General features: G+C 43.8%; 1 protein-coding gene across 3 annotated transcripts in view; it reads right to left on the bottom strand.

The window, feature by feature from the left end:
* LOC140688427 (teneurin-2-like) overlaps nt 1–17,351 on the bottom strand; it is a 595,904-nt gene that overhangs the window by 232,559 nt on the left and 345,994 nt on the right. For all 3 annotated transcript variants that reach the window (XM_072947267.1, XM_072947266.1, XM_072947268.1), the window contains one exon: nt 13,919–14,218. In XM_072947267.1, coding sequence (XP_072803368.1) covers nt 13,919–14,144 — 226 coding nt within the window. In that variant the 5' untranslated portion in view covers nt 14,145–14,218. The remainder of the gene's footprint in view (nt 1–13,918; nt 14,219–17,351) is intronic.

A 17,351-nucleotide genomic window follows, 5' to 3' on the forward strand; every position in this document is an offset into this window, starting at 1 on the left:
TGTCAGGTTTGCTAGGCGTGTAGTCAAAAATCTCACCTGGACTACAAACTACAACAAAGAAGAACCAACCAGAGGACTCTATATTTTTACAACTTTTATGTGAAGGTAAAACTATTCTAAAATTAAAAGGTTATTAAATTTTTTTTGAAAAACCAACCAACCAAATAAGCAGAAAACAATCACCTTGTTTCTTATATAAAACAAAATAAAAAACAAATCACAAACCTCCTAAAATTTACTAAGTACCAAGTCACATCTTTAACACAAGCTTAGCATCTTTTTTTTTTTTTTAAATCAACCATTTCCCAACTAAGAGGCAGCTCCCTCTTCCCTACAGATAGTCCTCTTTTGGTCTATATACAGTAATTCTTCAAATAATTTAGCTGCCAAAAGCCTTAACCCACTTTGCTCCGAAAGCAGGGGTGGAGAAAAATTCTTGTGAACAAGCACATTATTTGGGAAGCAATTCAAATGAACAGGAGCCAAGGACAGGGTGAGAAACAAGACCAGAGGAAGCGCCGATACAGGAATGCATTACAGAGCTGGCCACTGCTGTGGGTGTTGAGTGATGATGGAGCTGGAAACTTCCAAGGCTGGGCTTCTTGGATGAAAGGGAGGGCATTTATCGTGAGCCTCCTATTCACTGGCTTCTGAACTTATCAGTCAAGTGAGCCCCACAGATGCTCACTGCGGACTTCATTACATTGCACTGTCCTCATCCTTAAGGGCGTTCAGTGCTTTATCATCAGAGAGTTCCAGGGCAGGAAATGAAGCCGGCAGGTGAGCAAAGCCTACTTAAACTGCACCACAAGGGCCATTACAGCAACGTTTAAAATTTGAGAATTTTTATAAAAATAAAATCCAGATTTCTCATTTTTTTTTTTGAAAAGTTGGAAAATTTAGCAACACTAGACCTGAATTCCCAAAGCTACCAAATCGCCAGAGCTGAGAGGCACAGCGTGGACATATATAATCCAGATCAGGACAGTGTCCACCAGGACACATGGGTAAAAACCCAGCCTGCGTCATCCCTCAATCTTACCTTCCCTGGGAGTGCTGGGGCTTTTGCCCTCGCTTGAGCTATTCTCAGGCTTAATCAATATTCACATTGAAAAGCAGGTAGGAACTGACTAGTAACACTATCTTTCCTCACTGGCTTCCCCTTTCAACACACACGTAACCAGACTGCCTTTCTTCTGAGGGTAGGTTTCAACTCAACACAACTGCTTTGACGTTGAAGATGGGGGATCTGTTGACATAATTAGTTGTGTGCGTGCTACAGTCCAAGCAAGGTGCTCAAATTACATTCTCTTAAACATTAAAAGTGAGGATTTAAGGTGAGATGCAGGAGTGTTGGAAGAATCAGTCCACTTGCTTCTTTTGACCTAGAACAAAGTGGACACTGGCACCGTAGACCTATGATAACTAATACAGAGCCAAATGGTCAGTCATTCCTGGTTTGGTTTGGTAACCAGTGTTGTAATACACTCCCAGCTACATGGCATTTATTAACCAAAACCCTCTAAGAATTCAGAGGCTCTAATAAAACTAGAATTATATCAGTATCTTGTAGTAGCCTATGATGAAAAAATATGAAAATGAATCTATGTATGTATATGTATGACTGAACCATCACGCTGTACACCAGAAACTGACACAACACTGTAAACTGACTACACTTCAACTTAAAACAAAAACAAAAACAAAAACAAACTAGAGTTATGGGCTTCTGAGTGAAAAGGGAGACTTCAAGTCACGATGCTAAGCATAAGACCCTGTAAGCTTGAAATGTTATCAGTTACCAAAGGAATTATTATTTTCTGCAGAGCATGTCCTGTTACACTCAACCCTGTGAGATGTTTCATTTATATAAAAGTACAGTTTTAAAAATCCTCGTGCCTAGGTCTGACTCTGCACCCCTCCCCGCCACCAGAGATTCTGCTTTAATTGGCTTAGGCGCAGGGTTTGTTTCAAAACTCCCCAGAAGAGTTTAACGAGTCACCACTGGTCCAGCGATGGAAATGGCATGAGGTGGTTGTCTCCCTTGTGGTCCTGTCACTGCTTGGCTAGGACAACTCAGCGCTTTGCTGTAGCCTCCCTGCTGTTCTGTCTCTGGGTTTGCGAAGCAGAAAGTGTTAACTGGGTCACCTCCAGGCTGGGCTTTTGCCACAAATACAAATGGGGGTCAGAGTGTGAGCATTAACTGAATTGTCACTGGGAACTAAGGAACATTTGAACCCGAGGTAGGGACCTTTTTAAAGTTGATGGTGTCACCTGAATTTGCAGTCATTTTGAGAGGGACCTGTCTGGGCTGTGGATATTTATCTCACAGTTGACAGGATCTTTTTTTTTTTTTTTGAGAACATTAATGTAATATTCCTCTCTTCTATCAATGTTCCAGCTGCAGCAGACAGATCCACAGAAACAAATTTAATCCACTGGAATTACTCTCGAAATAAATTCAACATTTGGTTCAAAGGACTGCAAATAAATTGAGTGCCTGAATTCCCCACGTGTAGAGCGGACCTGAACGGAACAAGGATGAACTGAGAGGCACCCGTGATACAGTCAAGGTAGCAACGGACATGGGGGAATTTAAAAGGAAGCGTTTTGAACTATTTTTAAAATAAAATGCATCCCACTGGGAAAGCAACTGCCCAGTGCCTACTATTCATAAATCAGGGTGAACAAAGACAAGCTTCACATTTTGTGGTTCTGGCCAAAGAAAAAGACCTGGAAGAGGTTGAAGAATAAGAGGTTTAGCTGAGAATACAACAGAGCCCATTTGATTTTACTCTGTGGTTTTTTTTGTTTTTTTTTAATTCCCAAAAAAGATCTTTCTATCTTGGAGAAAATGTATTAAACCTAATTCTCATAGTAACTTTGGTAAAAATATTCCAAATATTATAAAAGGCTGTTGGACATGATTAAATAAGTCCATGTTGCACTTATTTTTAATATCTCTGCGCACACTCCGTGTTTGCTCAGATGGCTTCCAGCAGAGATTTATTACCGAAGTCGATCTGACTTGAGGTTGAGTGGAAAGGGAAGCCGTCGGCGTGGGAGGAATATTGAGTGACTCAGTGGTACGATGGAGTCTGGCTGCAGTGGGAAGAGAAGGCTTGTGAGATCCGCCAATTAAGGTGCTCAAGTAATGAAACTGAATTTGTGTTGGGTAGACACCAGGCCCCTCCTCTTCATATGTCCCCAAGGATGCTTCTGGAATTGTCAGGGATGAAAATTAAATGATAAACCTAAAACATGCCACTGAAAATGTAATGTTCGCCTTTGACAATACCAGCACGATGGTTCCTCAATGGGTGGGAGGGCAGCCCTGCTGGACCTGGACTGGAAGCCTTGGTGAGACAGACCTAGGCGATTCCTCCATCTCTCATAGTACTGTATTTTGAAAGCTGCCGGTCAGAACTGCATCCTGTCACCAATCACATTGTACCAAAGGCTTCCTACTCATATGATGTAGTATGTCCCTCCAGAGACAGGACTGTGGTATGGGACACCAGCCTAGAAAAGCCCAGAGTATTACGGGATCGCCAATACTCAGAAAAGGCAAATGGTAGTGAAATTCCACCTGTGCGTCCCAAGGTGTGTGCAGAAAACCCTCACAGGCTGACATCTCACCATGTGAGATTTGCTACTGACATGCTGGACAGATCCACGGCCCACATTTCTAAGTGGAGTCCTTTTCTGAAGTCGTGCTTTCGATCCTTCTCATGAGAACAGGAAACGAGCCACTAGAAATAAACAAATTCTCTGGTCGTTGCATCTATGAATCAGAGCAGAAGACTGCAAAGCACTTCATTTCCCTCCCTATTCACAGGAGTCATGCAGTCCACAGGCTGGGGATACGGAGTCACTCATCACGAGGAACCACACTACCCAGACCCACGGAGGGCCACCGGAATTCAGAGGGCAGCCTTCTCCCCGGAGGCGGTCCGGAGGTTAGCTGAGCCTCAGGGGCTGAGAGGTTCTACAAGGAAGGAAGGGGCAGCGGAAGGTTCCTGCTGTTTCTGCAGTGGCAACAGGGCCCTGGCATGTAAAATAATCCACTGAAGAGGAGGACTGGTGCTAAGACAAAAGGCAGTGACGGGGCTGGTGGCAAACATGAATGTGAGTCGACTGGCTGCAGGCACGCTATTCAAATGTCTAACACAATCTGCAGACCGAACAGAATGTGTCCGGGCACCGAGCATGGCCCGTGTGCACGGACTTCATGACTTCAGATATTCAGGGGACAAAAAAGAAGCCACCTCTCTGAGTGGTGGACTGGGAAATAAAACTAGTGTGGTTTCACTTCTTTACACCTGGAATGGAGGCTCAGTTCAGAAGGACTGGGCAGAGCATCTAAAGGAAAGTCCGTTTTTTTCCTTCGCAGGAGCTTCTTCCCTGTCCTGTCCGTGGAGTACCTGTGTTCCCGTGTGAGCCCCTTATTTCGGCTGCTTGTACATTTTTCCTGGCTGATCACACCAAGTCCCACGAAATTATTAGCTGTCATCTCCTAAGTCTCTATCCGGCCCAAGCGTCTCCACAGAGCTTCAGAGCTGCACACTCAGCTGCCTGCTAGAAGTCCTACACGTGCATGGCCTCAGGGCTCCTCAGACTCAAACAGTCTGCAGTTGCACACACTTGCTCAACCCAGCAACCAGCCTGTCCTCTGCTTCAAGCCCTGGTGATGAGCACTAACATTTAGTCAGTTGTCATCAGCAGAAACTCCAGCAGTGTCCTTGTGAGACAGGAAGCGGGCAGGGCACAGCCATTCAAGGAATGCTACAGCAATTAACATTAAAATGGTGAAAGATTCAACCCCCAATAGCCTTGAGGCTCAAGATGATGGGAGATTTAGCTTCTAGTAGACCTAGAGCTTCATTATACGCTCATTGTAATATGTTAGCATGGTAAACAACATGCCCACAGGCACCATGGCAGTCCCAGGGCTAGGCACAAAAGGTCAAAGAGTGGGAAATGGCCAACTTCCTGGGAATCCCAGCCCCTGCCCCAGGCTTCTTAGACTGGTCCTTCCACTTATTAGCATTTGAAGCCACTGAGCCCATAAAAACTGGCAACACAGTGCCTCACGGCCACCGCCCTGTCTCTCCCTCTTCAGAGACGGCCCTCACTCTGTTTATGGAGTGTGTACCTACTTTTAATCTGAGTACCCAAACGCCATACCTCATGGCCTTTCTCTTGCCTTTCAGTGTGCCTCTCTGAATAAATCTACATTTACTCAACTGTGGCTCACTTTTGAATTCTTTCCCACGCAAAGCCAAGGACTCACACTTGGTGGGGCACATCCCAGGGGCTCAACCGAAGCCTGGGACGTGGCCCTCCTCACGCCCCACATTTGTTTTCCTGCATCACTTGCTGCTTCTTTTCTCCCTGCCCTTGCTTGTCGGTTGCCAGAAAGGACTGATACCATATTCTAAACGTCCTCTGCTTTGCTGGTCAAATTACCAACCACAGGAATAAGATACACACTCATGCATGTGTGCTCACGGGTACACACACACACACACACACACACACAGCTCTCACATCTGTTATGAGTCCTGATTTATTTAGCCAACAATAGAAGATGAACAATGTACTGCGGTCACACAGAGGAGCAACAGATGAAATGTAACCCTTCTCCTATATTTTCTTTGCCCCGGATCCTGTAAGATGCTCTGTTGCTGGCGCTACTCTTTGCACAGGCTGGCATAACAACGGTGAGAAAAACACCCAAATATACATTACACGGCAGTTTGATATTCGGACTCGTGTGGCCATTCCAGGGGGACTTGAACTAACAATCTATGCACTTCCGTTTAAGGGCTTATTTACACACATTGACTTTCCCTGGCTCTTTAAGTAATCTGGGCATTGGAAAAGCAGTATTCTCTTCGCAGGGGAAGAAAGGAGGCAACGTCAGAGAGACGGAGAACCATGCCTGCTTTGTTTATAGGGTCCTAAAAAGTCAACAGTCTTTGTTTCTCAACAGCATTTCTTCAGTCATCTCCACTGTCCCACTTCAGGCTACAAGGCTCCCCTGCCTAAGTGAAATCCAGCCTCCTACCCCGCCGCGCTGACCATCTTGTCTCCCCATAACATACTTCACACACTGAAGCAATCCATCGTTTCTCTGGAAGGCCTTCAGGAGCCAGTTTTTCCCTCCCGCTCCAGCTCATCTGTGCCCACTCCACATCCAGCTAACCTGAGCTTGTTTTAGATCTGTGGAACAACCCAATGTTGCCACCTCTGGGCCTTTGCATATGTTCTGTCTTTGGCCTGAACACTCTTTCTTGCCTCTTTGGTCACCCGACTCCTCTTCACCCTTCAAGAGTATGAAAGGGTGTCACAATTTCTGATATTCCTGATGCACACTTCAGGGTTGGACACCTCTCCAAAGCCATCCAAGAATTTCCCTTTCGCAGCATTTATCAGACTAAACCTAGTTACATGTCTATTATACTTTTCCCCTTTAGGACTACCAAGTTTTGTGAGCTTAGTGACCACGTTTGCCTTAGAGTCCCATAACTTAACACAGTTGCTTCGTGGGCACTCCCAAATATTTCTGAATTGATGTGAGTAAGAGGCAAAAATAATGCAGTGTTTTAGAAACTCAAGACTATCCCTGATACAAAAAAAAAAAAAGAAAGAAAGAAAGAAAGAGGGAAAAAGAAAAAGAAAAGCCAGGGGAAAGACTAGGAGGAAAAGGCAATTTAAATGGCGAAGCAGTTGGACAACGTTGAAATGCTGGAAGCTTCCCATGGGACGAGAAACTTGGAAATAAAATAAATTAAGAAGGTTGATGGTCAGGATGCAAGAAAAAGAGACAGTCTTGGAAGACTCTACCTAAAGGCAAGAGTTGTGACGCAATTCCCCAGAACTGGGGAATAAAAAATGAAAACAGATTTTGAGGAAAAGACAATGAAGTCTGTTTCCTGATTATCTAAGAAACACTATGCAAGGGCAGCTGGGAAAGCAGAGATGGAACTTGGAAAGACCATATGTGTGTTAGACTCAAGCATCACTAGTATGAGGGGTATGTACTATCAGACCAATCAATACTCCTTACCTCCTCCTTAAATCAGAACGTTTATTTTCTATATGGTATTCATTCCATCATGTTTAGGAAATACTCACCATAAGATACCTCTCCCAGGTACCAGGTTGTTTCTGTCCAAGCATGGCCAACTGCGGTCAGAGTGACAGAGGCATCGGCTCGTGTCTGAATTCCATCTGAATCTTCCTTAGGAACATAGTGCTGATAATTGCTCCCCTACCCACAAAAAAAGACTTTCCAAGGGAAGAGACTGAAAAAGTGGGATTATCAACAGACCTCTTCAAACAGATCTCTCTCTCGAGTAAAGCCAAGTAAGGAGAATGAGAAATAAGACATGATAAGTGTGAGGCCAGATGTATTGCTTGATTCTCCAATAAGACAAAGCATCAGATTTTTGCATGAGCTAATTTCAGTTGGGATATTATCTTACTTTCACTTGTAATTCAAAGAGTCTTGAGAAAGAGAAACAGTGTGCACTGAAATTATACAAACAAGACTGTTCTCATAGAGGCGCCACAGACGGAAAACAAAGAGGGGAGGTCTCAGGTGAAGTGGAGAATTACCACGGAAAAAGAACAGGGAAAGGAAGACAATTCAACGACAGTTAGATCCAAAGTTGAACGCGGAACTGACAACAGATAATTACTTACAGAGTAACAATTGGGTAACATGAAGACTGCAATCCTAGAAGGGCAGTGAATACCAACAGTGAAAATCTTGGTAAGCCTCGCTCTCTAAGTGATAATGACTCTAAATTATTACATGGAGAGCGATACGATGGATTCATTTTCACCCAGAGTGTATATGCATAAAGTCTCCTCCTAATTAAACCCACTCCTAAGATTTACAGGTCACTTATATGCCACAAAATGCACAACTTTTAAAAACTTGTATCCAGTGGCACTACCTTAGAGCATTTTTCCAATCTTTTTTTTTTTCTAACTTGCAGAGTCGTCTGCCTGGCAACTCTCTTACAGTGTGTTGGCATCAGCTGACAGTTGTTAGATGGTATCTTTCATTTCTTTCTAAAAATACGGAAGTAACGTGTGAGTTATATTCATCTCTGGAAACAAAAGGTATGGTACGTAGGGAGTCGAACACACGCTATCAACAACTGGAAGCGACATTCTGGGCATGAAGATGTCAGAATTTTTGCAAGTCACGGGAAACGAGTCCAAGCGCCGTGGGCAGATTTCTGTGGCACACGATACGATGCGGACTGCAGAGCTGCTGGTCTCCACTTTTGCTGGCAACAGGATTAAAATGACGATAATTATGACTGCCAGCATTTATTCAGCACTTATTAAAACAAAGACAACACCCACAGCATGACATATGCATAGTCGTAAGAAAGGATCCCAGTAAGTATACTGGCGGGAATATTTACAGGAGGAAAAAGTAAGACAGAGTCTACGTTCTAGATTCTGATCGCGGTCACGCTGACCAAACCCATCAATACTACAGTACAGCTGCAGTTGAACTGTGGGTCTGCATTATTAACTGCTCCCCCATATGCCTTTCGGAAGAAGCAACAAGGATTCCAGTTAGCCAGCAACAAGATAACGGATCATCTTATATTAAAGGCTGTAGGTTTATTTTCCAATTTTTTTTTAAAGCAACAGCACAAAGACTAAGCAGCAAAACATTACTCTCAGCTGAGGGAGGAAAAGGAGTCCTGCCAAGAGGCAGAAGAATAAAATTGAAAGCAATCTTCTCAAGGTGTTTTTCAGCCTCCCAAATACTGACGAACCAAACTCTTGAACTTTCCCCGTACAAGCTTTTCTTTGCAGGTTAAATTAGAAGGCTGGGGCTTTCAAAATAGAACTAACTCTTGCTTTGGGTACGGTGGGAAAATAAGTATTTTAAGACAATAGTTTAAAAAAAAAAGAGAGAGAGAGAGAAATGCTCATAGGTTTCCAAAGTCCTTTCACAATTATTATATACATTAACTGAATCAATACAGGGAATAGTTCAGTTTACTGGAAGTCCGTGAGTTTTCAGCTCATTAGCACAGGTTACGTTTATGCTAGGCTGAATTACACAGAGCCAACAAAGTATCGTCCAAAATATCTTAAAGATCACAGAAGTGAAAATTAGTCTATGAAACACCAAAATCAAACCTAGCCCCAAATGCATACATGTGCGTGTTTAGGTATTTTTAAGTGCATCGGCGGGTTAGTGTGAGTTATTCCTGTGCTAGGTCTGATGGGGTGAAGTGATACGAGCATGCTTTCAAAAATCCAAACCTCCCCCAATTCTTTCCTCAACCTTGGCCCAAAGAGACAGCCTGAGGGACAGAGAAAGGATACAATCTTGGCCCCTTTTCAAGAGACTTGTACCAATAACTGGAAAGAAGGCTTTTTGAGGTGTGAGCAGCCTGGCTGAACTGTCTGACCCACTGGGCCTTGGCTGACCCAGAAACCAGTCCATTCTGCTTAGCTGAGCAACATCATTTAGAGAGTCACCCCATTCTTGGTCAGGGTTCCAGGTTGAGAGATTGCATAAAAAGGTCATGATTATAGGGGAGGACAGAGAATCAGTGCAGACAGCCTGGCACACACGCTGACCCTAGGAGCTTCTTCCTGCAGTGCTGGGTGGTGGAGAAGCATTGGAGGAAGGAAGGCTTCTGGGAGTTTGGGACAGTTGTGGACTCGAAGGGGAACAGGTGAGGACAGGAGTATAGACCAGCGGCGCTGGTGGAAGTGGTCATGGTACATTCAATCAGTCCTATGCCAAGAAGGGTTTCAAGGTGTTCATACTTAAAAGGTTTATCTATTGAACTTCACAGCCGCTGACGCTTAATGTCTGGTTCTTGTTGGTTTCCTTATTTATTTGAGAAGTGAGCAAGCATAGTGATTTAAAACAGAGCTCTTGAATCCATCTCCCTGGCCTTGAAACCTGTCTCCACTTCTTCCTTACACCTGTGACCCTGGATGATTTATGTAATCTCCTCAGGCCTCAGTTTCCAAATCCATAAAAAAGAGACTAATATTAGTACCCACTTTACAATGTTGCTGTGAATGTTAACTGAGTTACTACAAGTAAAATGCTTAGAGTGGCACCTGATGGGTAGGGAGTCTCAATAAATGTTAGGCATGATTCTTTTATTACTATCTTTGCTGTTTCTAATACACCTGAAGACTATGTAACACTTCTGGCAAAACACAGAATGAGACCAGAGTCACAGGCACATCCATATGCAAAAGCAGAGTTCAAATCTATCTTTCAGCTCCGAAGCCACGGGGGAATGTCTTGTATATCACACTGCGCTACACCCCAACTTCCGGGTCCGAGAGAACAAGCTGATACAACCTGCCTGGGAACTCGGCTGACCTGCATTATTCAAAGGAGCATCGACTGCACAGATGAGACTGGGACTGGGTCTGGCCAGGGATCAGACCACTGGTCACTTCTGTCAGGTGCATTAGCTCTCAGGCCACCAGGATGCTATTCAGTGCAGGATTAGTCATTTACTAATTACTAATTACTCCTATGGCCACAGACCTCGGGTCAGCAATTTTCTCCCTTCACACCAGGAGGATTTAGCATGGTAAGAGGCCAGACAGGTAATTTGCATGGTCTCTTCTTGGGAGAAGAGACTCACAGTAGAAGGAGACAGAGGAGGACTGTGTGTTGAAAGCAAGCAAAAAAGTTTTAATTTGACAGGAGCTCCCATAGGCCTCTCAGGGGAACACCTGCCGGCACCTGCCGGCCCTCGCATTTGCTGCTTGCTGCCGGCCAGCTGGGGAAACGGACAAGGTCTGACCCTGGCCCCAGATCACTTTCACTGCCTGGCAATTCTTTTCCCCTCTGATCATCTGGAGAGCCATCCAACTGTGTTTGCCAAACTGGCTTGTGCGTGAGAAGCCTGTTTGTTTTACGATCGGTGTCTTGGGTTTTTAAGTAAGAATACCGCGGGAGATGATCCTGCTATGATCCTTGCTCGTGTACCTCTAGGCTAATAAGTACTGAGATGATCCTGCTCTTTGATTTCATGACTCAGAACATAAAATGGGAAATGCATGACATTTTTAAAAAAAATTATTGTTATTACTGAGTGTAAAATTTGTTTTTAACCCTCTCGGCAGTGGCTGAGTTTCACGTTAAAAGGGCGGCTTGCCAGAGAGTATCTCCTGTTCCTCCTTCTCCTTAAATATGAGCTTATTTACTTCCTGCAGAGTTCAATTTTAGAACCCATCAAAGTAGATCCACTCAGACTGACTACATTTTCATGCATAAATTCATAGCTGTCTTCAGAAGGAATTGCACTTGCATATGCAAATACTTCCAGTGCCTTTTCATTTCTACTTTTGGCCTGCACAGTTTTTAATTCATGCAAACACATTACACAAACAAATATGAGTTCAATAACAACACACGGCATGTGTGAATTGTTAATTGCACAGCTACACGTTCGATGTGGCCAAGCGACTTCCATTAGCATCAATGGGGAGGGACAAGATTACACAGGAAGAAGAAAGGTATATTTGAAAATGAAATCCCAAGCACTTGGTTTCGTTTTATGTAAATATTAATAAGGGGAAAGGAGACAGACAAATCCACAATTCAACAGTAATCTGGGATCTACAGCTCAGTGCACAACGGTCCAGAAGCCAGGAATCACCTTTAATGAGACTTAGGAAGTAGGGTTCTACATCTCAGCACAGACTCACGAGAAACAAAAATGTATGCAGTAATACCGTAAATGAAATCAAAAACACAGCAGAAAATGAAAGGCTTTCAACCACACATTGACTGTGCATCACTTTTCAGACTATTTGAGTCTTGTATTACTGATGCTCTTGGAAATAAAAGATAGGTGTCTTCATTTTTCATACTGGAAATTTAAACACTCCTTTATAATTAATTAAGCTGTGATTCCTCACAGTATTTTTTTTTCCAGTTCCCACTACATGCTCTTTTGGGGTCGGGTGAGAACTTAAAGTAAAACACTTGTTGAAGTTACTCACAGATCAAAGACTTTTGATATAGAAGCAGTTTTCAAGCAACCCTCCCCCTATTTGTAATGTGTTTCATTTACATGAAGATAACTCCAAAAATCAGAGTGCAGACTAAGTAAAAACTGTATTCTGCAAGAGTCTACAGTGGCGACAGAAACACGGTTTTAACTGGCTCTCTGCTGACTCTGTGGAATATTCTATTAAATATAAAAGCTGGAGCTAGGTGAAGCTAGGAACAATTGAGAACATGTTTTTTAGAACCACCACGGGATGATAGGATATTTATGTACATATATATGTGGTGTTTTCTGAGAAATAAGGGGGAGAAAAAAAAATCAAAGTAACTTAGGGAAGCAAAGAAACCAGGAATGGAATTCCAAGCTACTACAGACTAAATGTTTGTCACCCTCCAAATAAAATTTATAGGTGGGGCTTTGGGGAGGTAAAGAAGTTGCAAGTGTGGAGCCCTCATGAATGGGTTTAGTGTCCTTATAAAAGAGGCCCTGGGGTGGGGGGTGGAGGGTATGGTGCGTGCATGCACAAGGTCATGGGTTCAATCCCCAGTACCTCCATTTAAAAAAAATTACAAAATAAAAAATGCAAGTCACCCCTGAGAGCTGCCTTGCCTTCTTCAGCTACATGAGGACACAGGAAAAGATGATTCAGGAAGAGAGCTCTCATGAGACACCAGATCTGCTAGGGCCTTGATCTTAGCCTTCTCAGCTTCCAGAACTGGGCAAGATGCATTTCTGTGTCTACAAGCCACTGGTTTATGGCATTTTGTTACAGCAGCCTGAAAGGATGAAGCTAACAGATCTCCCGAGGAAGGAAATCAGCTGCAACATTTCCTGACAGGGACATAGAACACGAACTAAAAGAGTCAGGGTTATAAACACATCGTGCTGCAACCCACAGGCAGGGCCTTGACCCTCGGCACTGGCAGAGGGGCCCTTCCTGGTGCCATTCACTGTATTTCTGTGCGTGCACTTGTCATTCTGCTGCACTGTCATGTGAGTCACACACGTGGCAAAGCCAGCACACAGAGCACAGGATGCAGAGCCAGGGAGTCCACTTAGCCACACCTCTCAGCACTGTTCCTGGTTTAGCTACATGTCCACATATTTACAGCAACTCATGACAAGTGATAACAAAATCCCTCATGGATATTGAATAGGAAGAGAATGTCAACTGTTAAGTGCTTGGGAAGAAAATATTCTCCTCCCCGAAGAAATCAAAATATGCCAGGATAAGTTTGGGTGAAAGTAGGACGGGGGGAGGATTGTATCAGTGGAATTGAGTAATAATGTGTTCACCTGTGCTCTGACACATTTTTAAAAAATGTGCAAGTCAGAATTAACACCACATTTTTTGGAGGGGGGGACAAATTGTATATTATTATATGGGGCGAGGGAGGGAATACATTTTCATCATCATACCATTTTTTTCAAGAGAATATAATTGAGAAGCCCAACGGGAGAAGCAGGAGAAATTAGAACTCTTGGAGGTTCGTGTGTGTGCGTCAAAGAGAAGAGTTTAAAAACCACAGGTAAGCCTGCGTCCCTCAGGATGGGGGTCCGCGATGCTCTCAGGAACACCTCTCAGGGAACCAACAGTCTGCCGTCTGTTATGCCTGCAAAACCTACCACACTGGGTCTCCGAAGGCAGCCACCAAGCCATGAAAGAATTCAGTGTCCAAGACAAAACAGGCCCTTCTACGATACCCATAGGAGTTCGATACGAGTTGATGAAAAGCTTGTTCTCTTAAACTAAAACTTGAACAGGGAGTTGACGCCGGCACACTTTGCTCGCAGTTTCCACCAACCTCAGCCACCGGCTTACCAAGGGTGCAAAAACAGGAGAGCGCTCAGACCAAGTCAGCGGGGTCAGCTCTACCTACCTTGTCTTGGGAACTCATCCGACTCCCGGTGCACGAGGTCCGTGACTCGGTTTCCGTAGTGCATCCGGCTGTCGTGGTCATAGGCCTTCAGCGTCTCGCTGGAGCTGTAGGACTTCTGCGTGGGCACGCGGCAGTCCTCGCTGTCCAGGGAGGAGCTTGTGTAGCGACACTCTTTGCCACACCGGCCCCGGGTCAGAGAGCGGTGGCGCCGGTCCTTGACGTCCATGATTTCAGACCTGGCGGAAGGTTGGTGCGTTCAGGAAAGTCAGGCCCGACTTTGGACACTTGTCACTTTCCCACCTAAAAGCATCACGAGGGAAAAAAAAAACAAAACAAGGCTGTGATGATAAGAAATGCTGCCTTCAGTTCTGACTCACACAGTGACTCAGATAAAAACACAAAAAGGCGAAGCTGTTCCGCGCTGCGTCGTCTCTTCGGCAAACGCTTACTGTATACTTAAACAATCAGCCTACGTAGAAGGACTCGATACAGTAAATTAATTCTCTTGCTGTTTAATTTAATAGATTTGGGGCAAGAAAAGCAATAGCAAAATAACTCATCCTTTGATTTTCTATATATGCGAAGATGACATGATAAGTCTGTCACTCTAATGTGAGATCTTACCATGGGAGCGGTTCAAAGCACAAATGATTTTATCTGGCTTTAATTACATTCTCTTTTTGCTAGAGGAGGGCTGGGGAAAAACAAATATGAAAATTACATAAATAAAAATAAAAGAAAGGTGTAGGAGGCATAAATATTTGCTCCTGGCACTTTGTAATTGTACCAAGTGACATTTGACTAACATAAAACTGCCTGGCTGTGTCTGGAGATTAGTAATGCAAGGCATTCTGGACATGCAGACCATCTTCCACTGATTTCTTTCATAAGCCTTCAGCAAACTCTTCATCAGTTTCCCCTTCTTAAGCAGACCTTGTCTTGGACGCATCTGGTCGCTTCTTTTTCCCTAGTCACCTGCCGACAGGAGATCTTGCTGAAAAGAGGGCTGACTGGCACAATCACAGGACCAACAATCTAAGCCCGCCCATACTGCTGGGATGCCCCCCACCCACCACGGAAAGTAAAACGGGGGGAGAGCCCTGGATGCAACAGGTAAGACGGCGGAATGAAACCTCTCCAACGTATGATCTGGCAACCAGGGAACCCCACAGTCTGTTGCTTGCCACCCTGGGCCTGCAAGCACATGCCAAACATCACTCAGAAAACACTAGCCTTCTGCCTAGCAAATGTGACCAAAAAGCTTAGATGCCTCCAAGTTCCAAATGACAGGCCCTCACTGATTTCACTGGCCGTGCAACATAGCCTGGCCCATAGGGCCAGGGCCTGCACGGAATGGAAAAAGACAATTTTTAATTAAAATGACAAACACAACCCAGAGCCAGCACACTGGGTTTTCTCCAGGGCACTGCTGCTCACTGCCTCCTTAATACGTCAGGAAATACTTGGGGAGCGGATCTGTACCTCTGAACCCCTCTGCTCTTCTTCGGTTATTTACCATGCTTCAGTGGGATGCTGTCATCCACAAAGGACTAGCCTGGAGGTGCAGTAATGTGGACGGCACCTGTTCCAAGACAGCAGAAGCCAAGTCACCCCTTCCCTGTCTCCTCATACCAAGAGGTCCTGCTGGGTCTCATGAACCTTCCTAACTAAGACAACTTGTATACCTGATCAAATGCTGCCTGTAACTGTGGACAATTCTGTTTGACCATGGGCAATGAAGAAGAGGGTGCGTCTGCTGTGAACAACCACCACAGTTGTGCTGTCGCCACAGTCACTTATGAAAAATCAAATTCTCAGCTTCCCTGAGCCTACGGGAAGTTCTTGACTCAGGAAGTTGAGAAGCATCTTTGAGAGGCATGTCAAGACCCCTGGGCCAGCTTGGCGGACACAGTCAGTGCTGGCCTGGAATTTTTTGTGGCTGCGTACGTAGTCAATTCAAGTGTCTTAACATTAATGCCGTTTCTAGATGTCAAACATCTCCTCCCTTAATTTCCAACATGTGATCTCAACATTCTGGGATCCACATTACCGGCTGGTTAAGAACATGGCCACTGGAGTCTCGCTGGATGCCAATCCTGTCACAGCCACTGACTAGCCAGAGCTCTTGTAAAATTCCTCCTGGCCTTCAAACTCAGTTTCTCAACCAGTGAAGATGGAAAATAATATTATGTATGTCATAGGGTTTTTATAAAAATTAAGACAGATAATGTGATAAAACTCCCCAAATGCTGCCTAAACACACAGTAGGGGCTCTATCAGAAATAGTTAACTTTCTTTTATTTTTTTCTTCTCTGAATGATTAAAAACAATGATTTTTTTCCTCATTGAAGTAGTTCCAGATTTGCATGAGACAGAGGGTGAAGATGATACTATAAATCTCTGAAACTCAAACTTCTAATTATAAATATCAATACTTGAACTACTCGCCAATAAAGGAAGACCTTCAGTGCCTATTACTAAGGGTGTTTAGGAATGTACATACCAACACTGAAGATTCACAAGTGTTTTTTCTGGGGAAATTGCTGTTTTTGAATGGGTTTTATAATTCTCCTCTCTTCTGCTTCACCGTGAGTTTTTACTTTTTAATGTTTTCAGTGTTCCTAATTCATGAAATCCTATCTCCTCTAATTCACATCATGCTTTGGGAAGCAGGCTGACTTTACGTGTGTGTGCATATGATTTTATTTTAGACAAATTTTTAAAAACCATGCTCTAAGTGGGAGCCTAAAGGCTTATTACCTATTTATGAAGTACAAGAAATTTAGTGTTTGGACATTTTGACGTCTAATTTCGTTGCCTAGTTATCTTTTCCTGCTAAATTCCTCTTTCCTGGCTATGCCCCTCATAGTTAGGTTTGTCAGCAATGTCACCTCCAGATAAATGATAGACATTTATATAAAATGAGGTAAGAAGCTGACAAATCTTAGCCAGAGAAAGCTAATTTCTCAGGAAACTGAGCAGAATACATAGAGTGTTGGCCTGTAGACATTTTATATTTAGCCTGTCTGTTATTTAAAAATTAATTTTCTATATTAAAAAAGACAAAACAGGAGATTTTTTATATTAAAATCTGGGTCTCCAGCTTATAAAAAATTGGGCAATCTGGAAATGTCCACTTTCAAAAAGATGGAATAAGTGTACTTTTGTCTAGTTCTCCTGCTAGGTACAGCAAAAGTTGCTGTACATTATATATAAAACAACCATAGGAGGAATCTGAAAGGTGGAAATGAGATGCAGACTAACTAGCACTCTCAGGGAACAACACTCTGGTGAGTTTCTGAAACCTCTTTTTGCCCTGTATTTCTCAGACTCGGAGCTAAAGACACTGGGAACCCAGAAACAGCAACAGACACAGGTAACAAAGCTCCAACAAAAGCCTGCTTCCTCCAGTCAAAGGACTATGAAAGGAGCA

The sequence above is a fragment of the Vicugna pacos genome, chromosome 22 (assembly GCF_048564905.1).
Source record: "Vicugna pacos chromosome 22, VicPac4, whole genome shotgun sequence".
NCBI lineage: Eukaryota > Metazoa > Chordata > Mammalia > Artiodactyla > Camelidae > Vicugna > Vicugna pacos.